Genomic DNA, 25,262 nt, shown 5'->3' with positions numbered 1-25,262 from the left:
GGTACCTGGGGGGGGTATTTTAGGGGTGTCCGGTAGGATTGGGGTACCTTGAGGGTATCTATAGGGTCTGGGGGGGGGTGGTTTGAGAGACCCTCAAGGGGATTCGGGGGATCTGTGGGGATTTGGGAGCATTTAGGGTAAATATTGGGGGTACTTAGGGGGGTTTGGGGGTACTTAGGGGGGTTGGGGGGTATTTGGGGGGGGTTGGGGGGTATTTAGGGGGGGGGTTGGGGGTGTTTGGGGGTGGTTTGGGGGGTGTTTAGGGGGGGTGTGTGGGTGCTGGGGTAGCTCCCGGGCCCTCCCCACAGCTTGTCCTGCGGCCTCCCCGGCTCGTCAGCACCGGGAGATTAAGGGCTTAACGAGGACGCGTGGCACAGACGGGGAGGGCAGCGGTGCCGGGGCACGCGCGCGTGCGAGGGGGGACACGGCGCGCGTGCGAGGGGGGACGGGGCGCGCGTGCGAGGGGGACGGGGCGCACGTGCGAGGGGGACGGGGCGCGCGTGCGAGGCACGCGTGCGAGGGGGACGGGGCGCAACCATGGGGATGGAGGGGGCACACGCGTTGTGGATGGGGGGGGGGGACAGGGCCGGGACGCACGCGGCGCGTGGGGACGCGGCACCGGCGCGTGCGAGGGGGAACGAGGAGGGGGACACGCGCGCGGGAGGGAGGCGCCGCCGCCATTTCTTACCGCGGCTGCCCCTCGCGCCCCACGGACGCCATTTGCTGCCTCGGTGACCCCGAACAGGCGCCGTTTCCCCCCTCATCACCCCTCAAAGCCCGTTTTCCCCCCTCAGCTGCCCCTCACGGGCCACCATTTCCCCCTTCACAAACCCTATTTTCCCCCCCTCGCCACCCCTCAAACCCCACAGCCGCCATTTCCCCCCTCACAACCACCATTTTCCCCCCTCAAAAGCCCCATTTTCCCCCCTCACCACCCCTCAAACCCCACAGCCGCCATTTCCCCCCTCACAACCACCATTTCCCCCCCTCAAAAGCCCCATTTCCCCCCCTCCCCACCCCTCAAAAGCCCCATTTTCCCCCCTCAGCCGCCCCTCAAACCCCACAGCCGCCATTTCCCCCCTCACCACCCCTCACAATCTCCATTTTCCCCCTCAAAAGCCCCATTCCCCCGTCCCCCCCCCAAGCCCCATTTTCCCCCCTCCCCACCCCTCAAACCCCACAGCCGCCATTTCCCCCCTCACAATCTCCATTTTCCCCCCTCAAAAGCCCCATTTCCCCCCCTCCCCCCCCCCTCCCAAGCCCCATTTTCCCCCCTCCCCACCCCTCAAACACCACAGCCGCCATTTCCCCCCTCACAATCTCCATTTTCCCCCCTCAAAAGCCTCATTTCCCCCCCTCCCCACCCCTCCCAAGCCCCATTTTCCCCCTCACGGGCTCCATTTCCCCCCTCCCGGCCGCCCCTCAAACCCCACAGCCGCCATTTCCCCCCCTCCCCACCCCTCCCAAGCCCCATTTTCCCCCTCACGGGCTCCATTTCCCCCCTCCCGGCCGCCCCTCAAACCCCACAGCCGCCATTTCCCCCCCCCCCAAGCCCCGTTTTCCCCCCCTCACGGGCTCCGTTTCCCCCCTCAGCCGCCCCTCAAACCCCACAGCCGCCATTTCCCCCCCCCCCAAGCCCCGTTTTCCCCCCCCTCACGGGCTCCGTTTCCCCTCCCGGCCGCCATTTTCTCCCCCCCCCCCGCCCCCTCAGGCCGCGCCTCGCGCCCCCTCAGTTTCCCGCCTCAGCCGCCTCCAACTCCCGTCGTGCCCCGCGCACTACAACTCCCGTCGTGCCCCGCGCGAGGGGCGGGGCCTCGTTTCCCGCGGCGGGCCCCGCCTCACGTGACGCCGTGCGCGGCTTCGCGGGGGTGCGGAAGAAGCGGGCCCCCCCCCCAAAAAACCTCCCCCCCCCCCCCCCCGCCCGATCCCGCAGGATTTGGGGGACCCCCCCCGACCCCCCCCCAGTATGGAGGAGGTGGACAAGATCCTGATCCACTCCCTGCGGCAGGCGGGGACGTGAGTAGGGGGGGGGAGATTTGGGGGGGGGACCCCGGGATTTTGGGGGGGGGGGGGCTTTTGGGGTGGGGGGATGTGGGGAGGGGGGCACTGAAGAGATTTGGGGGGGCTGGAGGTGGGGGGGGGGACCCTGTGGGAGGTTTCGGGGGGGGGAACCCTAAGGAATTTGGGGGGGGGGGTCTGGGGGGACCCCTGGTAATTTGGGGGGGCACTGGGGGGGACCCTAAGGAATTTGGGGGGGTCCCTGGGGGGGGATTTAAGGGATTTTGGGGGGGGACCCCTGGGAAGTTTGGGGGGGCCCTAAGGAGTTTTGGGGGGGGGACACACACCCTGGGGGAGTTTTGGGGGGGCCCTGGGGGGGGACCCTAAGGAATTTGGGGGGCTCTGGGGGTGTGGGGGGACTCCTGGTTGATTTGGGGGGGTCACTGGGGGGGGACTTAAGGGATTTTGGGGGGCTCTGGGGGTGTGGGGGGACCCCTGAGTAATTTGGGGGGGCCTCTGGGGGGGACCCTAAGAAATTTGGGGGGGGCTCTGGGGGGACCCCGGTAATTTGGGGGGGGTCACTGGGGGGGACCCTAAGAAATTTGGGGGGGCTCTGGGGGTGTGCGGGGACCCTTGGTAGATTTGGGGGGGGACCTAATGAGTTTTTGGGGGGTCTGGGGGGGACCCTGGTAATTTGGGGGGGGACTTAATGAGTTTTTGGGGGGTCTGGGGGGGACCCTGGTAATTTGGGGGGGTCTCGGGGGGGGGACCCTAAGGAATTTTGGTTGGGGGGGGAGCTTTGGGGGGTCCCTGGGGGAGCCCCCTAAGGATTTGGGGGGGCTGGAGGTGTTTGGCGACACCCAGGGAGGGGGACCAGGATTTTTGGGGGTGCTCTTGGGGGGGGGGGGGGGGTGTAAAAAATTAGGGGGACCCCCCCCGCCGCCCCCCCCCCCCAGGCCGGTGCCCCCCGAGGTGCAGAGCGTCCGGGACCTGACCCCGGAGCTGGTGGTGGAAGCGGCCGTCCGTTGCCTCCGAGCCGTGCGCCCCGCTTTGGGGGCCCCCCTCAACCCCCTCCTGCCCCCCGCCATCTCCGCCCGCTTCCGGCTCGCTTCCGACCTGGCCGCCGCCTGTCAGGTACCCCCCCCCCCCCCCCAAAAATAAAAACACCCCCTCGAGACACCCCAAAAATCTGAGGGGAACCCCCCGCCGCCCCACCCCTCGCCTCGCGCACCCTGGGGGGGCGACTAAACTGCTTCTCCCCCCCGCCAAACACCCCCAAATTTTGCAGCGGACCCCCCCGCCGCCCCCCAAAAGTGTTGCGGTACCCCCCCGAAATGTTGGGGTGCCCCCCCAGCCCCTCTCTCTTACCCGCAGGAGCTGGGATTTGGGGGCGACGTGGGGTACCAGACGTTCCTCTACAGCTCCGAGCACGACACCCGCCGCCTCCTCCTTTTTTTGGTGGAAAAGCTGCCCCGGGACGAGAGCGAGAGAGGGGCTGAACCCCCCGGTATGGATTTGGGGGGGGGTCCCCGGGGGTTTTGGGGGGGGTCCCTGGGGGGGTTTTTTTTTTGGGGGGTGGGGTGGGGAATGACCCCCCCCTTTTGCTTTCCCTAGGGAAATCGGGGGCTCTGTTACGAGCCATCGGCGCCCGGATCCGGGAGCAGCTGGGGACCCCCTGGGTGCCCCCCGCTTGCCGTACGCCCCGCCTGCAGCGCCTGCAGGTGAGTTTTGGGGGGGGCCCTGACCCCCCCAAATTCTTGGCGACCCCCCCTTTTTAATTTGGGGAGAATAAACCAATTAATTAATGATTTTCAGGGTACGGCTCGCCTCCACCCCTTCGCTACCTGCGCCCTGGTTCTGCCCCAAAGTGGGGGACCCCCAGGTAAGGGGGGAGATTTGGGGGGGGTGTGTGTCTTATTTTGGGGGGAGGGGGTGGTCTGCTCACCCCCTCCTGTCCCCCACAGAGCTGCAGGAGTATTTTGGGGGGGCTGCCCCCCCCGTACCGGCGCAGCCCCCCCTCCCTGCCAGGACCCCCCCGGCCTTGCTGGAGACCCACGCGGCCCAGCTCAGCGCCCGCCACGACTGGGAGGCCGAGTGGGGGGGGCCCCGGCCTGGCCTCCCGCCTGCCCCCCCAGGTGAGACCCCCCCCCCTTCCCCCTCATTTTGGGGGTCCCTGGGGGGCTGCCCCCCCCCCCCCCCAGGACCACAGGGGGGCTGTTTTGGGGGTCCCTGGGGGGCTGCTCCCCCCTCCCAGACCACAGGGGGGCTGTTTTGGGGGTCCCTGGGGGGCTGCCCCCCCCCCCAGGACCACAGGGGGGCTGTTTTGGGGGTCCCTGGGGGGCTGCCCCCCCCCTCAGGACCACAGGGGGGCTGTTTTGGGGGTCCCTGGGGGGCTGCCCCCCCCCTCAGGACCACAGGGGGGCTGTTTTGGGGGTCCCTGGGGGGCTGCCCCCCCCCCCCAGGACCACAGGGGGGCTGTTTTGGGGGTCCCTGGGGGGCTGCCCCCCCCCCAGGACCACAGGGGGGCTGTTTTGGGGGTCCCTGGGGGGGCTGACCCCCCCTTTTCTCCCCCCCCCCCCAGGAATACGTGGGGCGGAAGCGGCTCCGCGCTCGGCTGCGGGCCCTGGAGCCCCTGCGCCAGCTCTGCCCCCCCCCGACCCCAGGGCCCCCCCCCGGGACCCCTGGACCCCGCTTGGCTCCAGGAGGCTTTTGGGGGGGGGGGGGCGGGGGGGGCCCTACCCAAGGGGTCCCGCTTCACCCGCACCCAGCACCTGACCCACGAGCAGGTAGGGTGGGGGGGTCAGCGTTGGTTTGGGGGGGCTGGGGGCTGGTTTTGGGGGGGTGGGGGTTGGTTTTGGGGGGCTGAGGGCTGATTTGGGGGGGGCTGGGGGAGCTGCTTGAGGGCTGGGGGCCATTTTGGGGGGCTGGGGGCTGGTTTTGGGGGGCTGGGGGGGCTGCTGGAGGGCTGGGGGCTGTTTTGGGGGGCTGGGGGGCTGCTGGAGGGGCTGGGGGCTGTTTTGGGGGGGTGGGGGGGGCTGCTGGAGGGGCTGGGGGCTGTTTTTGGGGGGCTGGGGGGGCTGCTGGAGGGGCTGGGGGCTGATTTGGGGGGCTGGGGGCTGGTTTTGGGGGGGTGGGGGCTGGTTTTGGGGGGCTGGGGGGGCTGCTGGAGGGGCTGGGGGCTGGTTTTGGGGGGCTGGGGGGGCTGCTGGAGGGGCTGGGGGCTGTTTTGGGGGGCTGGGGGTTGGTTTTGGGTGGGCTGGGGGCTGGTTTTGGGGGGCTGCTGGAGGGGCTGGGGGCCGTTTTGGGGGGCTGGGGGCTGGTTTTGGGGGGCTGGGGGGGCTGCTGGAGGGGCTGGGGGCCGTTTTGGGGGGCTGGGGGCTGGTTTTGGGGGGCTGGGGGGGCTGCTGGAGGGGCTGGGGGTTGGTTTTGGGTGGGCTGGGGGCTGGTTTTGGGGGGCTGGGGGGGCTGCTGGAGGGGCTGGGGGCTGATTTGGGGGGCTGGGGGCCAGTTTGGGGGGGCTGGGGGCTGTTTTGGGGGGCTGGGGGCTGGTTTCGGGGGGCTGGGGGGGCTGCTTGAGGGCTGGGGGCTGTTTTGGGGGGTGGGGGTTGGTTTTGGGGGGGCTGGGGGGCTGCTGGAAGGCTGGGGGTTGGATTTGGGGGGGCTGGGGGTCGTTTTGGGGGCCCCCGCCCCCCGGGATCTGAGCCGCTCCGGGGGGTCTCACCCCGCAGGACCCCCAAATCCTGCTGCAGCAGATCCAGGCGGCTGCCGAGACCCTGCACCCCTCAAAGAGCCCTGAGGAGGTAAGGGGATGGGCGGGGGGCAGTCGTTCACTCTGAGCCCTACTGATGGCCACACACACGCTGTGGACCCTACTGATCCCTGTGTTGGGTGGGCGTTCACTCTGGACCCTACCAATGATTCTATTGGATGGCTGTTCACTCTGAACCCTACCGATGGCCGTGCGTGCGCTCTGGACCCTACCAATGGTTCTGTTGGATGGGCGTTCACTCTGAACCCTACTGATGGCCACATAGAAAAGGGGTTTCCCCCCCCCACCTTAGGACGCGGGGGCGCGCCAGGCCAGCGAAGAGGCTGCCCTGGAGGAGACGCTGGCCCGGCTTGAGGCCGAAATCGAGGGCTGCCGCGGGGAGGTGCGGGACGCCCAGCTCAGCCTCACACAGGTGGGTGCCAAAGGGGGGGTGGGGAAGGTTATGGGGGGGTTGTGGGGTGTTTTGGGGTGCCCTGACAGTGTCGTGTCCCCCCCCCCCCCCCCCGACAGGCGGAGGCGGAGGTGCGGCAAGGCCGGTTGGCGCTGGGGGGCCGGGAGGACGCCCTTCGGCTGAAGGCGCGGGCGGTCGAGCTGCTCCCGGACGCCCAGAGCAACATGGCCAAGCTCCAGGTGAGGATTTTGGGGTGCCCCCCCCGGGTTTTTGGGGGGGCTGGGAGGCTGTTGGGGTCCACGGGGGTCGCGGGGAGGGGGTTTAGGGGGGGTGGGTTGGGGTGTACAACTGCCCCGGTGGCAGAGGCGAGCGAAGGGGGGGGGGAGGGGGGTAGTTTGGGGGTGCTGGGGGGGTATTTTGGGGGTTCAGGGAAGCGTTTTGGGGGTGCCCTGACCCTGCTCCCAGCTGGTGGTGGAGGCCAGCAGCCGTCGCATCGTCAGCCTGGCGGGACAGTGGGAGCGGCACCGGGGACCCCTCCTCGCCGAGTACCGGCACCTCCGGGCCCTGCGCGACTCCGCTCAGGTAAGGGGGGGCCCTGGGGTCTGTCCCCCCCCTTTTTTGGGGGGGTTTGGGGGTCCCCAGATCCCCTTTCTGGGGAGTTTGGGGGGGGCGCGGGTGACTTTCGCGATGGGTTTGGGGTCCCCAGGTCTCTCTCTGGTGGGTTTTGGGGGCTCCGGGGGATCTGGGATCCCTTCCCAGTGGGTTTTGGGGTTCCTGGGGGCTCTGGGGTCTCCTTCCCAGTCGGTTTTGGGGTCCCTGGGGGCTCTGGGATCCCTTCCCGGTGGGTTTTGGGGTTCCTGGGGGTTCTGGGGTCTCCTTCCCAGTCGGTTTTGGGGTCCCTGGGGGCTCTGGGATCCCTTCCCGGTGGGTTTTGGGGTCCCCAGGTCTCTCCCTTGTAGGTTTTGGGGTTCCTGGGGGCTCTGGGATCCCTTCCCAGTGGGTTTTGGGGTTCCTGGGGGCTCTGGGGTCTCCTTCCCATGGGTTTTGGGGTCCCCAGGTCTCTCCCTGGAAGGTTTTGGGGTCCCTGGGGGCTCTGGGATCCCTTCCCAGTGGGTTTTGGGGTTCCTGGGTGCTCTGGGATCCCTTCCCAGTGGGTTTGGGGGTTCCTGGGATCCCTTCCCGGTGGGTTTTGGGGTCCCCAGGTCTCTCTCTGGTAGGTTTTGGGGTCCCTGGATGCTCTGGAATCTCCTTCCCATGGGTTTTGGGGTCCCCAGGTCTCTCCCTGGTAGGTTTTGGGGTCCCTGGGGTTCCTTCCCAGTGCATTTTGGGGTCCCCAGGTCTCTCCCTGGAAGGTTTTGGGGTCCCTGGGGGCTCTGGGATCCCTTCCCAGTGCGTTTTGGGGTTCCTGGGTGCTCTGGGATCCCTTCCCAGTGGGTTTCTGGTCCCCTTCCCAGTACGTTTAGAACTCTGGGGTCCCCTTCCCGGTGGTTTTGGGGCTCTGGAGCCCTTTCTTAGGGGTTTTGGGGTCCCCCCCGGTGGGTTTGGGGGTGCCCCCCCCGCCCTTTTTTCCTCCTACCCCAGCTGGAGTCGTCGCGGCGGCTGTCGGAGATCCGGACCCTGCACGAGCGCAGCCGCTCGGCCGCCGCCGAAGCCCGACGCAAGGAGGAGCTGTACAAGCAACTGGTGAGCACCCATGGGTGCCGGGGGGGTGGGGTGGGGGGTGGGGGTGACGGGGTGATTTTGGGGGGGGGGGGGGCGCCCCCCACTTTCACGCACCCCCTTTCCGGACGCAGGCGGCGGAACTGGAAGCGTTGCCCCGCGACGTCTCGCGCGCCGTCTACACCCAACGCATCCTGGAGATCGTGGGCAACATCCGCAAGCAGAAGGAGGAGATCGGCAAGGTTGGGGGGGGGGGGCGGTGGATTTTGGGGGGGCCCCGGAGATTTTTGGGGTCCCCCAACCTTTAGGGGAGGCAGCGGGGGGAGTTTTGGGGTCCCTAGGGGCAGCCTAGAGGAGTTTGGGGGGGGGAGGGGTGTCTTTGGGGTGTTAGGTCCTGTTTGAGGTCTTGGGGGGGGCGGGGGGGGTTGGGAGGGGCTGGTGGGTGCACCCCCAAAATGGGGAGGGGTTTTGGGGGTGTCGTCCCCCCCCCAAGACCTGAGAACCCCCCCCCCCGGGGGCTCCCCCAGATCCTGGTGGATACGCGGGCGCTGCAGAAGGAGATCAACTCCCTGGTGGGGAAGCTGGAGAGGACCTTCAGCGTCACCGACGAGCTGCTCTTCAAGGTCGGGGGGTGGGGGGGGGGTCCCCAGATGGATTTGGGGGGCCCCCAAATGGATTTGGGGGGCCCCTCGGGGTGGGGGGGGGTCAAGGAGGGATTTGGGGGGGCCCTGAGGGACGCTCAACGGCACCCCAAGTGCTCTAGGGGACGATCCCGAAGGAAGAGGGGAGTTGGGGGGCACTGGGACCCCCTTAAATTATCCCACGTGCCCCCCTAAATTATCCCATGTGCCCCCCCAAAATTATCCCACGCCCCCCCCCCCAAATTGCCCCATCTGCCCCCCCAAATTTCCCCTTGTGCCCCCCCAAAATTGTCCCATGTCCCCCCCCCAGGACGCCAAGCGGGATGAAGTGGTGAGGAAAGCCTACAAATACCTGGCGGCTCTCCATGAGGTAACGGGGGGGGGGGAAGGTTTTGGGGGGCCCAGGTGGAATTGGGGGGACAGTGGAGGGGTGAGGGGGGGGCTGGAGGTTTGGGGGGGGTCACTCGCACCCCCTTTTTGCCTCTCCCCCCCCCCAGAATTGTGCCCAGCTGATTCGGACCATCGAGGACACGGGGACCATCCAAAGGGAGATCCGGGACTTGGAGGAGCAGGTGGGGGTTTTGGGGGGCTCGTGATATAATTTGGGGGGGGGCAAGAATTTGGGGTGTCCCTGGGGGCCCCCCCAGGGCGACGGGGGTGTTAATTAACCTTACGTGTCTCCCCGAATCTCTTTGTGACCCCCCAATTCTCTCTGACCCTTCCCAACTCTTTGTAACCCCGTTTGCCCCCCGTTTTGTGCTGTCCCCGGCCTTTTTGTGCCCCCCCCAAATTCAGAGCCCCCCCAAATTTTGAACCCCCCCAAATTCGGAGCCCCCCCCAAATTTTAAAACACCCCCCCCAACCCTGTTACCCCCAGATCGAGGGGGAGACGAGCGCCAAGCCCCCCGCCAGCCTCGACCGGATCCTCAGCGACTGCCGGGCGCTGCGGGAGGAGAACGCGCTGCTGGCGGCCCGAGCCCACCGCGCCTGAACCCCAAAACTGAAGGGGGGGGGGTCCCCCCAAAATCCCCCTGGGGGGGGGGGGGCTCTGCCACACACCCCCCCCGCCCCACAGTGGGGTGCAGGGGCGCCCGAAATCCCCTGCGTAGCCCCCCCCCCAAAATGCACCCGCGGTGAAGGATGGAGCGGTTCCTTTATGGTTTCAATAAAATCCCGGCACGGCGGTTTTGGGGTGTCACGTTCGTCTTGGGGGGAGAAGGGGGGGATTTAGGGGACCCCCCCCCCATCTCCCCCACACCGTGGGGTTTTGGGGGGGGCCCCCCCTCAGCTCCGGGGGGGCAGAAAGCACTTCAGGTCGCAGTCCCTGTGGGGGGAAGTCAGGGGTGGGGGGTGGGTTTAGAGGGGAACCCCGTTTATCAAGAGTTGGTTTAGGGCTTTTTTTTGGGGGGGGGGGTAAGGGCCCCCCCTTTGGTTTTGGGGTGCGGGGGGGGGGGTTTTGGGGTGCTGGGGGGGGGATTTTGGGGGGTACCTGGGGTAGCGCTGTCCCCTCTTGCGCCTGAATTCGGCCTCGTCCACCGTCCAGACGGCCCCGCGCACGTTCTCCACTCGCACGAAGCATTTGTGCAGGCTCAGGTTGTGGCGCACGGCGTTCTGGGGGGGGCGCCCCGGGAAATTTGGGGGGGCTGCCCCCTCCCCCCCCCGCACCCCCAATTCCCTAAGGAATTTTTTGGGGGGGGGTGGGGTCTGGGGCACTTTGAGGGGGTTGGGGGGGGCTTTGGGGTCTGTGAGCTGTTGGGGGGGGGGGGGTTGGAGAGGCTCTGGGAGAATTTGGGGTGCCCCCCACTTTTTTTTGGGGGGGGGGGGCGTGGGGCAGTATTGGGGTCCCGGGGGAGCAGTTTGGGGGGGTCCCACCTTCTGACTGGCTCCATTTTGGGGTGCTTGAGGCTGAACCAAGAGCTTTGGGGTCCCAGTGGGGGCGATGGGGAGGGGGGGAGGCTCCTCGCTCTCCTGGGGAGGAGTTGGGGTGCCCCCCCCCCCGAAGTGGGGGTGCTGGGAAGGGTCCTGGGGGGGGGGGGGAATTTGGGGGTGCGGGGGGGGGGGGTCCCCACCTTCCAGGTGGCGGTGTTGTGGCGGAAGTACCCGAACATGCGGCTGAACCAGTGGTAGATCTCGCCCAGGGTGCGCTGGCGCTGGGGGGACTCCAGGATGGCCTGGGGGGGGGGGGGGGGCGGTTTTTTTGGGGGGGGGGGACATTTGGGGGGGGGCACGAGAGGGTTGGGGACAGCGGGGAGGGGGGGTGGGGACATTTGGGGGGGGCGTGGGGACAGTTAAGGGTGGTTTGAGGGGCACGGCAGGGTTTGGGGGGACGGGGGGGTACAGAGTTATTTTGGGGGGGGCGCACGGTGGGGTTTGGGGACAGTTTGGGGGGGGTATGGGGACACGGGGGGTGCTGGGGGGGGCACTTTGGGGTGGGGGGGGAATATGGGGGGGACTCCATGGTTTGGGGGGGCCATGGGGACACGGGAGGGGGGGGTTGGGGACATGGGGGGGGGCTCCAGGATGGCCTGGGGGGGGGGGAAATGGGGGGGGCTATGGGGACACGGGGGGGGGGGATTCCTATAGGGAACAGCCATAGGAACAGAAGATGGGGGGGGGAAGGATTTGGGGGGGCTATAAGGAATTGGGGGGGCTGTCAGGGGTCTGGGGGGGGGCCATATAGGGTGGGGGGGGGTGTAGGGGCCGGGGGGGGGCTATAGGGGACGGGGGGGGGTCACTCACCCAGCGATATGAGCATGGCGTAGGTGTAGGGGGGGCCGGGCGGTGCTGAGGCGGTAGTACTCCAGTTCTGGGGGGGCCAAGGGGGGGTCAGGGGGGGCCCAGGCGTCCCCACCCCCCCCCCGATATTTTGGGGGACCCCCCTGTATCCCTGCCCCCCCCCCCAAACCCCGGGCTCACCTGGCCAGAGCCCCCCGTGGTCCCAGGGGTGCCCCGGGGGGGGCAGCGGGGTCTCGGCTTCCCCCTCCGCTTCAGGAGGGGCCGGGGAGCCCCAATTTGGGGACCCCCAGCCTGGCCCTTCCCGGGGGGGCCCTGGAGGATGGGGGGGGGGGGAGACGAGACACAGAGGTGAGGGGCTGGCAGCATTTTGGGGGGGGTCCCAGCCCCACCCTGCCCCTGTTTGGGGGTGTCCTTACCGTCGGGGGGGGGCCCCTCCGGATGAGCTGCGCCTGTAACAGCCCCAGGCGGTGCCGCTCCCGGGCCAGCTGGGGGGGGGGGGCACAGGTTTTGGGGGGCACGCGGAGGGCGTGGGACATGATTTGGGGGGGTCTCGGGGGGGGGGCAGGTTTGGGGGTGACGTGGGGGGGGTGCAGGATTGGGGGGGCACATGGAGGGGGGGTATGGGGAGGAGATGGGTTTGGGGGGGCACAGGGAGGACATGGTTTGGGGGGGGCAGAGGTTTTTGGGGGGGATATGGGGGGGCGCAGGCTTGGAAGAGGGGGGGCATGGTTTTGGGGGGGTCAGGGGGGATTTGGGGGGGGTTGGGGGGGGATTTAGGGGGGGAATTTTGGGGGGGGGCCCTTACCTGCTGCTCCAGCTCCTGGATCTTCTCCAGCTGCCGCAGGCACTGCGCCACCTCCCCCAGGTCACAGCGGGGCGCCCTGGGGGGGGGGGGGGCATTTTTTGGGGGGGGTCGTGAGGACCCAGGCATCTGGGGTGCCCCCCCCTCCAAAAAAATAAAAGGGGACCCGGGTCCCACTCACCTGGGGGGCTGAGCGGCGCTGGGGGGCGGCTGGGGGGGCGCGCTGCCGGCGGGGGCGGGCGAGGGGGCTCGGTCGCGGGTGGGGGGGTCTTTGGGACCCCACTCGAAAGCGGGGAGACCTGGAAAAATTTTGGGGGGGGGGGGGGGTGTCACAAAAAGGGGGGAGGGGGTCACAAAAAGGGGGGAGGGGGTCACAAAAAGGGGGGGTGCAGGTTTGGGGGGGGCCTTACCGTGCGCCGGGGGGAGCCGCGTCCTCATCACCAGCACCCCGGGGTGGTGGATGTGCAGGAGGGGGGGGCACGACCCCCCCTCGGGCGGCACCTATATAATTTGGGGGGGGGGGGCGCGAGGTGAACCCCCCCATCCTGAAGCACCCCCCCACCCCAGGGACCCTGTCCCCCACCCCCTCCCCAAACCTGGGTGCGCCGTGGGACCCCCCCGTCTCCGTGGGTCAGCACCGTGGGGCGATCCTGGGGGCCGCGGGGGGGGCGGCGCTGCCTGGGGGGGGGGGGGAGGGGGGGGTGAGACCCCCCCTCACCCCAACACCCCCCTCCCCCCCCCCCAAAAAAAGGCGTGCGACACAAGGGCTGGGCGCTGCGTGCGAGCCGCCTCGCACGAGGGCCCTGCGTCACGGCAAGTCCCGGCACACGTGGGGGGGGGCGGCCCCCCCTCCCGTTCCAGCCCTGTAGCACCCCTAGTTACCCCCCTCCCAGTACCTCCCAGTACCTCCCAGTATGGACTGGGCCCGCTCCCGTCCTCCACCGGCAACCCCTGTCCCATCCACAGTCACTCTATGGAGCTCCCAGTCCATCCCAGTGCTCCCCCAATCCATCCCAGTGCCCCCCCAGTCCATCCCAGTGCCCCCAGTCCATCCCAGTGCCCCCCCGGTCCATCCCAGTGTCTCCCCCATCTATCTCGGTCCCTCCCAGTACCCCCCCCAGTCCTTTCCAGTTTCCCCCAGTCCTTTCCAGTTTCCCCCAGTCTTTTCCAGCACCCCCCCAGTAAGCCACACTCCCTCCCAGTCCTTTCCAGTACCCCCCAGTCCCTCCCAGCAAGCCGCAATCCCTCCCAGTCCTTTCCAGTGCCACCCAGTCCATCCCAGTACCCCCCCAGCACCCTCCCGGTCTCCCCATTTTCCCCACCCAGTGCCCCTCCTTCCCGGCACTCCCCAGTCCATCCCAGTCCCCACCCAGTCCCTCCCAGTGCTCCCAGTCCCTTCCCAGCCCCCTCCAGTCCCACCCAGTCACTCCACAGCCCTCCCAGTCCCATCCAGCATCACACCGCTGCCCCCCAGTTAATTCCCAGTTCCTTCCAGTCCCTCCCAGTGCATTCCCAGTGCCTCCCAGTCCTCCCAGTCTCCCTCCCAGTCCCCTCCGGTCCCACCAGAACCCTCCCAGTCCCACCCAGCATCACTCCAGTGCCCTCCCAGTCCCGTCTAGCATCACGCCAGTGCTCCCAGTGAGTTCCCAGTGCCTCCCAGTGCCCCCAGCTCACGGGTCCCGGGCGCCCGCCATGGCTCTGGGCGACACCTGGGCGCCTCCACCCCCGATTTATAGACGGGAAACCACAGCCCTGAGTCACGGCGGGGGCGGGGGGCCGGGGATGGGCCCCCCCAGACCCAAAAGGGTGCCCCGAAACAGCCGAGGCAGCGCCGGCCCCGAAGGGACGGGAAACAGACACCCCAAAATGCAGAGAAACGCCCCAAAATAACTCCTCACAGACACCCTGAAATGGCGGGACAGAGACACCCCAAAATGCGGAGAAACGCCCCAAAATAACTCCTCAAAAACACCCTGAAATGGCGGGACAGAGACACCCCAAAATGCAGAGAAACACCCCAAAATAACTCCTCACAGACACCCTAAAATGGCGGGACAGAGACACCCCAAAACGCGGAGAAACGCCCCAAAATAACTCCTCACAGACACCCTGAAATGGCGGGACAGAGACACCCCGAAATGCAGAGAAACGCCCCAAAATAACTCCTCAAAAACACCCTGAAATGGCGGGACAGAGACACCCCAAAAAGCGGAGAAACGCCCCAAAACAGCCGGGCGCAGACACCCTAAAATGGCGGGACAGAGACACCCCAAAATGCGGAGAAACGCCCCAAAATAACTCCTCACAGACACCCTGAAATGGCGGGACAGAGACACCCCAAAAAGCGGAGAAACGCCCCAAAATAACTCCTCACAGACACCCTGAAATGGCGGGACAGAGACACCCCAAAATGCGGAGAAACGCCCCAAAATAACTCCTCAAAAACACCCTGAAATGGCGGGACAGAGACACCCCAAAAAGCGGAGAAACGCCCCAAAATAACTCCTCACAGACACCCTGAAATGGCGGGACAGAGACACCCCAAAATGCGGAGAAACGCCCCAAAATAACTCCTCAAAAACACCCTGAAATGGCGGGACAGAGACACCCCAAAATGCGGAGAAACGCCCCAAAATAACTCCTCACAGACACCCTGAAATGGCGGGACAGAGACACCCCAAAATGCGGAGAAACGCCCCAAAATAACTCCTCAAAAACACCCTGAAATGGCGGGACAGAGACACCCCAAAAAGCGGAGAAACGCCCCAAAACAGCCGGGCGCAGACACCCTAAAATGGCGGGACAGAGACACCCCAAAAAGCGGAGAAATGCCCCAAAACAGCCGGGCGCAGACACCGTAAAATGGCGGGACAGAGACACCCCAAAATGCGGAGAAACGCCCCAAAATAACTCCTCACAGACACCCTGAAATGGCGGGACAGAGACACCCCAAAATGCGGAGAAACGCCCCAAAATAACTCCTCAAAAACACCCTGAAATGGCGGGACAGAGACACCCCAAAATGCAGAGAAACACCCCAAAACAACCAGCCAGAAACACCCCAAATCGCCCAGCCAGAGACACCCCAAAATGCGAAGAAACGCCCCAAAACCACCGGGTACAGAAAACCCAAACCCAGCCCGGCGGAAACACTCCAAAAGCAGGAGAAACGCCCCAAAACCCAGCCCCCCGAAAGAGCCGGATGGCGACACCCCAAAACAGGGGTGCCGCCCCCCCATTCCTGCCAGAAAACAACACCCCAAAACTCCCTGAAACGCCCCAAAAAGACGCTGTCGGAAAAAGCAGCTAAAACACACCGCAAAAAGCCGGGAAATGCCCCAAAATGGCCCCGAATCGCTTGGGCGCCCCAAAAATCGGTATAAATTGCTCAAAAGAGGTAAACGCCCTCAAAAAAGCCCCCCTTTAATTTTGGGGGGGCTTTTTCCAGCCGCGAGGCCTCGATTTTTGCCCTTTTTGTGAGGAAACGGCGTAGCCGGATTGTTATTTTTGGGGGTTTTTTTGACGCTTTCCGACCCCGAATTCGCCCCGCTTTAACCCAAACCCGTTCCCGGTTTCAGCGCCCCGGGACCCCTCCCCGGTTTTGGGGTGTGGGGGTGGTTTTGGGGGTGTTTTTTTACCCCCCCCCCGGGATTTCCCCGCTTCGAAGCGACGTGAAACTCGCCGAGACAGCAGGAAATCGGGGCGGGGGGAGGGGACGCAGGCGCCTGGGCCTGCTCCACCCCCCCACCCCCCCAAAAAAACCACCTGCCCCCCCAAAATACCCGCCCCCCCCCCCCCCAAGGACCCCCCATCGCCGCGGCGGCCACGTGCGGCGGCGCGAGGGCGTGCGCAGGCCCCTTGTGCGAAGGCCCTCGCACGACGCCCCCCCCCCCCCCCCGGTCCTCGTGCGAGCACCCGTTGGGGTGCAGCCCCCCCCGTCCCCCAAAATCCCCCCCCCCTCTGTACCCCCCCCCCGAACCCCGCTCACCGGCAGCACCCCGCTCGCCTGCCCGCCCCGCCCGTGGCGCCCCGCTTTTTATGGTACCCCCCCCACCCCGTGATGTCAGAGAACCCTCCCTCTCCTGGGGGGGGGTCCTGGGGGGCCCCCCAAAACCTCCACCCCCCCCCCCCAGCTTCCGCCCTCTCTCCAAACTTTCACTCGTGCTGAAGCTCCCTTTTGGGGGGGGGGCAGAAGGGACCCAGGTGTTGGGGGGACCCCGCTTCGCCCCCCCAAGGCTCCTGGGGACCCATGAGTACAGGGGTGCCCCTTTAAGACCCCCACCCACGACTCCCCACCCACTGGGCCCCCCCCCCCAGTCTCCAGGACCCCCCCAAACAGCTCTTGGGGGATGGGGGGACCCCACTTCACCCCCAGTGCCCCCCCCCAAGGGGTGCAGACATTTGGGGGACCCCGCTTTGCCCCCCCCCCAGCCCCTGGGGACCCATCGGTGCCCCTTTAACCCCCCCAAGACCCCTCCCCACTTCCCCTCCCCCCCCCAGTCCCCAGGACCCCCCCAAACACCCCCCGGGGGACCTAAGCGTCCGGGGGGGGTCCCAATGCCCCCCACCCCGCCAAGTCCCAGGCATCCGGGGGACCCCACTTTGCCCCCCCCCAGCCCCTGGGGACCCAGCGGTGCCCCTTTAACCCCCCCAAGACCCCTCCCCACTTCCCCCCCCCCCCAGTCCCCAGGACCCCCCCCAAACACCCCCCGGGGGACCCAAGCGCCCTCGGGGGGGGGCGGGGACACGACAGACCCCCCCGTTTCACACCCCCCCCCCGCCACAGGACCCCCTCCTAAGCCCCACCCCTCCACACAGACCACGCCCCCTCCAAGCCCCGCCCCCCGCCTGCGCAGCACCCCCCCCGGCCACGCCCCCTCCCGCCATGGCCCGGCCGCCCGCCTCCGCCCCGGCGCCCCCCCCCCCCCGCCCCTTGGCCGGACTCCCAGCATGCCCCGCGGAGGGGGGGCCCTTCCCAGCATGCCCCACCGCCCGCTACCCCCCCTCGCACCCCCCCCCCCCCGATTCCCCCCCCCCGTGGGACCCCCAACCCCCCCCCGGGGACCCCCAATGGGCTGGGGCGGGGGGGTCGCGACGGGTCCTTTTCGCCGACGCTTTGGGGCTCCCCCTCACCCGCCTGCGGCAATACCGGCCCTGGGAGCGGGGGGGGGGGCCCGGGGGGGGGGGGGGCCGGGGGGTTTGGGGGGGCCCCCCCGCGGGGGGAGGGGGGCGCGGACCCCCCCGCGAGCTGGATGAGGCCTGGGAAGGGCAGGTAAGAGATTGGGGGGGGGGGGGGGGGGGGGCAAAAATGGGGTCAACCCCCCTCCCTCCCTGTGCCCCCCTAAATTTGGGGGCGGTGCATCCGCCCCCCCCCCCCAAATTTGGGAGGGGGGGTCCTGTCCGGTGACCCCCCCCCCCTCCCCATATGTCCCCCCTCCCCCAAGGCCGCAGGAGGCGGAGGACGCGCAACCCCCACCCCCCGACCACGGCGCAGGTAAGTATCGCGCCCCCCCCCCCCAAATTTTGGGGGTACCCCCCCACATTTTAAGAGCTACACCCCTAAATTTTTGAGCCCCCCCCCCCGATTTTCAAAGCACCCCTCAATTTTAGGGGAACCCCCCAAATTTTGAGGGTATCCCCCCAAATTTTAGAGCTCCCCCCCCAATTTTCAAAGCACCCCTCAATTTTAGGGGTACCACCCACATTTTGGGGGTACCCCACCTCACCCCCCCCCCCCCCTTTTTCCCTCCTGCAGAGCCCTCCCCAACGCCCCCCCCGGATGCGGAGCAGCCCCCGGCACAGGTGAGCCCCCCCCCCCTAAAAAAATGGGGTTCACGCCCCTCCTCAAAGAGGGGGGGTACCCCAAAATCCTGACACCCCCCCCCCCTCGCACCCCAACAGGGCGCCGAGGAGGAGGCGGTGGCGCGGGAGCTGGAGCAGCTTTACCTCTCCCACCTCCGCCGCTTGCGGGGGGAACCCGGCGATAACGGGGACCCCCCCACGAGAAACGGGGGTCCCCCTTTCCCCGAACGAGCCCCCAACACCTCGTTAGCGAACGAGATGGCCTTGCGTTACGAGGAAGGGGGGGGTCGCCGCAGCCCCCCGGTTTTGTTAGGGAGGGGGGGGACCGGTGGAGGGGGCTTTGGTGGTGCCGGCCAGACCCCCCCGGGGGCGAGGGGGGGGTTTTGGGGGGGCCCTGAGGGGTTGTGGGGTGCTGTTGGCCTTGGCCGTGTTGGTACCGGTGGCTTGGGGGGACGGGGGGGGCCCCACGGCCGCCCTGGCCTTGGGGCTCTACCTGGCGCTGGCCTGGTTGACATGAAAAGGGGGGGGGGTGTCGCCCAAATTTTCACACCCCCCCAAATTTTCACACCCCCCCTTCCTTGACACTTTCACCCCTAAAAACGTGGGACACCCCTAAATCAAGGGGGGGGGGGGCGGCGCTGAGTTGCGGCATGGACTTATCGAACTGCACCCCCAAATTGCCCCCACCCAGGGTGTCAGCCATTTTGTGGGACCCCCCCCCCCCCGTCTCCCCTCCACGAGTTTTGGGGTGCCCCTGTGTACATACAGCCATAGAAAGACGCTCTCCCCGAGTCCTTGTGGGGGTGATTGCGATGGGGGGGGGGGGGTTGGGGTACGGGGGGGTGGTTATGGGTTCGCTCTCCCCATTTTAGGGGGGTGGGGGGGCTGGTTTCTCTCCCCCCCCCCCCTTTTCTCTGTCGCAGCCGTTTCCTGCCCCTGGGGAAGGTCCCCAGCAAAGGTCACGGGCCCTGTGGGTGACAAACAGCCCCCCCGAACCCCCCGCCCCGGGAGATGGGGGGGCCCCTCGCTTCCCACTGCAGAGGGGGGTGGGGGGGCTCACCCTCGGTGTCGCGCCGTGGTCTCTGCGTCGTGACGGAGGGGGTCCACATCTCCTGGGAGGCAGCGGGGGGGGGGTGTCCTCAGTACAGAGAAAGAAGATGGGGGGGGGGTCCTCAGCCCTCAGGGAGGCTGCTGGGGGGGGTCCTCAGCGCCTAGGAGGAAAATGGGGGGGTCCTAAGCCTCCTGGTGGGAGCTGGGGGGGTCCAAAGCCCCTAGGAGAAACGGGGGGGGGGGTCCCCCCAGCCCTCATTGAGGGGGGTCCAAAGCCCCTATGAGGAACATGGGGGAGTCCTGAGCCTCCTGCTGGAAGCTGGGGGGGGGCTACAGCCCCTAGGAGGAAAATAGGGGGGGGTCCTCAGCCCTCAGGGAGGCTACTTGGGGGGTCCACAGCCCCTAGGAGGAACATGGAGGGGACCTGATCCTCCTGGTGGAACTAGGGGGGGGTCGACAACCCCTAGGAGGAAGCTGGGGGGGGTCCTGAGCCCTCATTGAGGCAGCTGGGGGGACTCCCTCAGCCCACAGGGAGGAACCTGGGAGGGTCCTGAGTTCTCAGGGAGGCACCTGGGGGGGGGTCCTCAGCCCACCAGGGAGGTCCTGAGCCCTCAGGGAGGAACCTGGGGGGGTCCTGAGCTCTCAGGGAGGCACGTGGGGGGGGTCCTCAGCCCACCAGGGAGGTCCTGAGCCCTCAGGGAGGAACCTGGGGGGGTCCTGAGCTCTCAGGGAGGCACCTGGGGGGGTCCTCAGCCCACCAGGGAGGTCCTGAGACCTCAGGGAGGAACCTGGGGGGGTGTCCTGAGCTCTCAGGGAGGCACCTGGGCGGGTCCTCAGCCCACCAGGGAGGTCCTGAGACCTCAGGGAGGAACCTGGGGGGGGTCCTCAGCCCACCAGGGAGGTCCTGAGCCCTCAGGGAGGAACCTGGGGGGGTCCTGAGCTCTCAGGGAGGAACCTGGGGGGGTCCTCAGCCCTCAGGGAGGAACCTGGGAGGGGTCCCTCAGCCTCCTGGGCATAGCCGGGAGGAGGCCTCCCCCCCAGGATGCAGGCGAAGGGGGTTCCCGGCCCCCCGTGGACTCACCGCGGGGGAGGGGGGGGTGTCCCAGCCCCTTGGGTGACAGCCGAGGCGAGGGGCGGGGGGGAATCTCGGTCCCCCCCAGACCCGCCGGGTTAGGCCCGGGGCCGGGAGGAGGCAGCGACGGCTCCGTCCCCTCAGAGGGTCCTGAGGAGAATGAGCGACGGGGCGGGGCTTCGCGCCTCGCCACGTCACCGCCGGCCGCTCGCGCCGGCCGCACGTGCGCGCCGCGCGCTGCGCCTGCGCCCGCCCCCCCCCTCCACTTCACCGCTTTGCCCGCCAAAGGAGGGAGCGCGCCGATTGGCTGCCCGCTCCCCCCCACGTGACAGGCGTCGCCACGGCAACCGGGCGACCAATGGGGTGGGGGTGGGCGGGGCGAGGCGGCGGCGGGCGCGCGCTTTTCGGCCGTTGGCGGCGGCGGCGACCGTTGGGGGCCTTCGCGGTTACCGGAACCGCGTCATGAGCGGGGCCGGGGCGGACCGGCCTTTTCCCGCCAAGCTCCGTCGCTTGGATGCTTCCAGCGGAACGGATCCGGTCGCCGTCATCGCCCGCCGGGAGACGTCACCCTCCGCCGGAGGTCGCGGTGAGGCTCGCGACGCGCATGCGTCAAACGCCGGGGCCGGGCGTGCGCAGGGCGGCGGCGCCACAGCGCCCCCTGGCGGCGGCGGCCCTTCCCTCAGGGGAGACCTGGCGACCATCGTGGCGCCCAAGGGGGCCCTGGGGACCGGCGGGGAGGCCCCAGGGAGCCCGGGGACCAATGCTTCCCTCAGTGGGGGGCTGAAGGCCAGCAGCAGACGCAAGGGGAGCCTGGAGACCACCGTCACCCGCTGCTCGGAGCAGGGGAGGAGGAGGAAGGGGAGCCTGGAGACCACCAGAGAGCTTGAGGAGAGCCTGGAGACCACCAGGGAGGTCATGGGGAGCCTGGAGACCACCGTCACCCGCTGCTTGGAGCAGGGGAGGAGGAGGAAGGGGAGCCTGGAGACCACCAGAGAGCTTGAGGAGAGCCTGGAGACCACCAGGGAGGCCATGGGGAGCCTGGAGACCACCGTCACCCGCTGCTTGGAGCAGGGGAGGAGGAGAAAGGGGAGCCTGGAGACCACCAGTGAGGTCACGGGGAGCCTGGAGACCACCAGGGAGATCATGGGGAGCCTGGAGACCACTGCCACCCACTGCTTGGAGCAGGGGAGGAGGAGGAAGGGGAGCCTGGAGACCACCAGTGAGGCCACGGGGAGCCTGGAGGCCACCAGGGAGGTCATGGGGAGCCTGGACACTGATGCTTCCCTCAGAGAAGGACTGAAGACCACCATGGGAGCCAAGGAGAACCTGGAGACTACTGCCACCGGCCACTTGGAACAGGGGAGAAGGGGGAAAGGGGGCCTGGAGACCACCAGAAAGCTTGAGGAGAGCCTGGAGACCACCAGGGAGGCCATGGGGAGCCTGGAGACCACCAGGGAGGTCACGGGGAGCCTGGAGACCACCGCCACCCGCTGCTCGGAGCAGGGGAGAAGGGGGAATGAGGGCCTGGAGACCACCACCGATGCCACAGGGAGCCTGGAGACCACCGTCATCTGCTGCTTGGAGCAGGGGAGGAGGAGGAAGGGGGCCCTGGAGATTGCGACCGAGGCCGAGGAAGGCTTGGAGACCACCGCCACCGCCTGCTCGGAGCAAAACCAAGGTGGGAAAAAGGTCCCAGAGCCCAAGGGGGGTCCAGCCCCCGGCGTACGGCAGAAGGGCCACAGCCCGGAGGAGTGCGCGGTGATTTCTCTGGGGGAGGATGAGGAGGAAGAGGAGGAGGAGGAGGAAGGCCCCGGGCAGTACCTGGCAGCTCTAGAGGCCGTGCAGCTGGAGCTGGAGGCCGTGGAGGAGCAGGCGGCTCGCGCCTTCCGCCGCCTCCGCGCCAAATTCTGGCTCCGCCGGCGGCCGCACCTGCAACGCCGCAACCGCCTCATCCAGCACATCCCCGGCTTCTGGGTCACCGCCGTATCCTTTTATTTGGGGGGGTGTTGGAATTTGGGGGGGGGACACACACACAAACAACCGTCTTTCCTTGACGCCCCGCCCAGTTCCTGAACCACCCCCAGCTCTCGGCCATGATCAGCGACCGCGACGAGGACGCCCTGAGCTACATGACGAGTTTACAGGTGCTTGGGTGCCCCGGGGGGGGGGATTTGGGGGGGAGGGGGCCAAAATGGGGGGCACCTCCCCTCCTCAGAGAGTGGGGGCAGGGGGAAGGTGACGTCCCCACACGCCCGGATCCCGCAGGTGGAAGAGTTTGGCCAAGCCCGACCCGGCTGCAGGATCGGATTCTTCTTCAGCGTCAACCCCTACTTCCAAAACGACGTCGTGGCCAAGGAATTCGTGCGCGGTCCCTCCGGTGGGTGATTTCGGGGTGGGGTAGGGGGGTCACCCCCTCTCCCTACAGCCCAGGGAGGGATTTGGGGGGTCCGGGGTGACCCCCTCTTTCCCCCCACGCAGGCCACCTGGTTTCCCATTCCACCCCGATCCGGTGGTGGCAGGGGCAGGACCCCCGCGCTCGTCCCCACAAGGGTCCCCCGGCTCCCCGCAGCTTCTTCGCTTGGTTTGGGGATCACAGCTTCCCCGCGGGGGATCGTATCGCCGAGGTGAGTCCCAGTACCCCCTCCCAGTGCTCCCAGTAACCCTAGTAGCCCCCCCTGACCCCCCCAATTTCTTCCCCCCCCCCCCCCAGATCATCAAGGAGGAACTATGGCCAAACCCGCTGCAGTTCTACCTGCTGGGCGAGGGGGGCGAGGGGACCCCCGAAAGGTCAGCTGTGCCACGGGGAGGGGTTTGGGGGGGTACCCCGGGGTTTTGGGGGGGTACCCCAGGGTTTTGGGGGGTGCCGGGGAAGGAACCCCAAAGCTTTGTGCTCCCCCCGCTAACGCCCCTGCCCACAGCGAGAGCGGGGAGGACTGCGTGGTGATCGTGGACGATGACGAGGAGGTGCAGGAGATCCCCGACGACGGGGATGGTAAGCGACACCCCCCCCCCCCAATTCCTCTCACCTGGGGAAAGGGGGGGTCTGGGAGCACCCCCAAATCCCCCCTGCCCCCCCCAAAAATCCCCCTTAACCCCCCCAAAATCCTCTTGGAGGTGGGGGCTGACTTTGTGTATCCCCTCTCCCCAGGCAGTGGCGTGGAAGAGGTCCTGACGGAGGAGCCCCCCAGCCGGACAGACGGACCCTAACGAGGGCAGGGACTAATGGGGGGGGGGGGGGGGTTGGGGGGTGCTACCCCCCCCCCCCTCCCCCCAAGGCATTGCGGGTAACGAGGGGCTGGGGGGGGCCCCGACACAGCTCAGGGTGTTCGTTGGCCTTGAACCCCCGCCATGGGGTCCCCGATCTCCCCCCCAAATCCCCCCTCTCTTCACAGGGAGAGAAATACGACCAATTTTTGTACATTTTGGGTCAAAACCTTGTAAAATTCTCTTTTTATATCTAAAAATATATTATAATAAAGATTTAACGGGGTGCACAGATGCTCTCCTGACCCCCAAATCCCCCCCTTTGTGGGTGATGATGTCAAAAAATGGGGGCGTTTTGGGGTGTTTTTATTCCGTTAGATCATTCCCCCCTCCCCAGTCTCCCCTGCTGGCAGTTTTGGGGTGAATCCCCCTGGATTTGGGGTTCCTCGGTGTGGGGAGGGGGGGGCTGGATGCCGAGGGCGGGGAGGGCCCCCAGGAGCTGCTCCCGGGCGTCCCCGGCGAAGCGGTGCCGCAGGAAAGCGGGGAGCCCCTCGCCCAGGGGGACCCGCACCAGCCCCTGCACCTGGGGGGGATCCCCAAAATGCCAGGGACCCCCCAAAATACCCCAGTGCCCCCTCCCCCAGCCCCACATTGAGGGGAGCCCCCCCCCCCCCCCCCCGGTACCTGTCGTCCCCCCCAGACCCACATAATCCCCCCCCCCCGGTAATAATCTCCCCCCTTAGACCCCCCTCCGGTGCGAGTGTCCCCCAAAACCCCCCCATACTGGTCGTTCCCACCCCCCCGGTACCGATCTCCCCTCAGACGCCCCCCGGTACCGGTGTCCCCCCCCCCCTCAGACCGCCCCTGGTACCGGTTGCCTCCCCCCGATACCGGTTTCCCCTCAGACCCCTCCCGGTACCGATCCCCAACCCCCCCGACACCGGTTCCTCTCCCCTCAGACCCCCCCCCCCGGTACCGGTCGACCCCCCCGGTACCGGTTCCTCTCCCCCAGACCCCCCCGGTACCGGTTGCCCCACCCCGACACCGGTTCCTCCCCCTGAGACGCCCCCCCCCGGTACCGGTGTCCCCCCCCGGTGCCGATCTCCCCTCAGACCCCCGCCGGTACCGGTTCCTCCCCCTCAGACGCCCCCCCCCCGGTACCGGTGTCCCCCCCCGGTGCCGATCTCCCCTCAGACCCCCGCCGGTACCGGTTCCTCCCCCTCAGACGCCCCCCCGGTACCGGTTCCTCCTCCCCAGACCCCCCCCCCGCCGCTCCCGGCCCCCCCTCACCTCCAGGCCGTGCTCCGGTGCCCGCGGGCCGCCCCTCTCGATGGCCACCAACGCCTCTAACGGCAGCCGCCGGATGTAGAAGTGCGTCACCAACCCTCCGTCACTTCCGCTTCCGGCGCCGCTCGCCGGCCAGGCCTTAGCTCCGCGGTGATGGCGGGGTCGCAAACGCAACCCGGCCGCCGCCGGACCCAGCTCCTCCCGTAGCTCCCGGTGTAACCCGGCTTCCAGCGATTCACCGCCGGGTTCCACCAGCCCTCCCGGGAACCCGAACCGCCCGTCGAACCGCAGCTGCATCTACCGGTGCGGCGGGGGGGGGGGGCGGGAAATCAACCGCGGGAACGGGCAACGGGCCTCTCCCTCCCCGTTTCCCCGTACGCACCAATACGGCGTAGCCCGGCGGAGGGGAGCCGGCGGGCAGCGGGGCGTAGAGCAGGACGTGGCAGGCGTGCCGCCAGCCCGGCCCCGCTGCCCGCTGCCCGCTCCCGTTCCTACCGAGGGCCAGCGCCGCCGCCCGGCTGAGCGGCGCCTGCTCCCCGCCCTCCCGCATGGTGGCGCCGCGACGCCGCGCCTCCGCCAATCGGCGAGCGGGACGCCGCGCTGCCGCCAATCAGAGAGCGGGACTAGCCGAAGCCACGCCCCCCCCAGCGCTACCGGCCGACGCCAGTCAGCTGCGAGGGGCGCGGCCTAGGCGGGGAGAGGCGTGGTTAGCGCGAGAGGGCGTGGCCAGGCGAAGCCACGCCCCCTCCCGCCTCCCCAATTGCCCCACAGCCCCCCCCAGGGTCAAGAACCCCCTTTAACCCCCCCCCAAATTGCCCCCAACGCCCCCAAACTGCCCCACAGCCCCCCCA

General features: G+C 68.1%; 2 protein-coding genes and 1 pseudogene across 3 annotated transcripts; 2 read left to right on the top strand and 1 right to left on the bottom strand.

The window, feature by feature from the left end:
• The first annotated feature begins 1,955 nt into the window (after positions 1 to 1,955).
• On the top strand, positions 1,956 to 9,607 carry CCDC22 (CCC complex scaffolding subunit CCDC22). Its single transcript, XM_082334382.1, is given in 19 exon segments — positions 1,956 to 2,016; positions 2,955 to 3,132; positions 3,373 to 3,505; positions 3,613 to 3,719; positions 3,814 to 3,880; positions 3,963 to 4,096; positions 4,098 to 4,133; positions 4,580 to 4,645; positions 4,647 to 4,784; positions 5,727 to 5,798; positions 6,060 to 6,179; positions 6,278 to 6,397; positions 6,624 to 6,740; positions 7,740 to 7,841; positions 7,952 to 8,059; positions 8,345 to 8,440; positions 8,769 to 8,828; positions 8,956 to 9,030; positions 9,336 to 9,607. Coding segments are annotated over 19 exon segments (1,893 nt in total). The 5' UTR covers positions 1,956 to 1,966; the 3' UTR covers positions 9,450 to 9,607.
• A 54-nt stretch (positions 9,608 to 9,661) lies between these two features.
• On the bottom strand, positions 9,662 to 24,961 carry LOC309601366 (annotated as a pseudogene). The gene is made up of 11 exons (XR_014230900.1): positions 24,794 to 24,961; positions 24,415 to 24,708; positions 12,407 to 12,497; positions 12,178 to 12,295; positions 12,000 to 12,075; positions 11,611 to 11,679; positions 11,375 to 11,506; positions 11,198 to 11,264; positions 10,528 to 10,629; positions 9,948 to 10,069; positions 9,662 to 9,782 (listed from the first exon to the last, which is right to left on the bottom strand). The product of XR_014230900.1 is annotated as an uncharacterized misc_RNA (transcript).
• LOC309601405 (uncharacterized protein) lies at positions 17,249 to 23,503 on the top strand (the record flags this gene model as incomplete). The annotated part of the gene is made up of 11 exons (XM_082334399.1): positions 17,249 to 17,268; positions 17,441 to 17,490; positions 17,752 to 17,798; positions 17,898 to 18,106; positions 20,253 to 21,903; positions 21,987 to 22,064; positions 22,186 to 22,297; positions 22,399 to 22,544; positions 22,631 to 22,707; positions 22,839 to 22,912; positions 23,069 to 23,503. 11 exons carry the CDS (start codon positions 17,249 to 17,251, stop codon positions 23,125 to 23,127), a joined length of 2,523 nt encoding a protein of 840 aa, XP_082190525.1. The 3' UTR covers positions 23,128 to 23,503.
• Positions 24,962 to 25,262: the final 301 nt, after the last annotated feature.

Source organism: Platalea leucorodia (genome assembly GCF_965183815.1).
Source record: "Platalea leucorodia genome assembly, chromosome: 33".
NCBI lineage: Eukaryota > Metazoa > Chordata > Aves > Pelecaniformes > Threskiornithidae > Platalea > Platalea leucorodia.
This window is presented reverse-complemented; position numbering and strand designations above follow the sequence as displayed.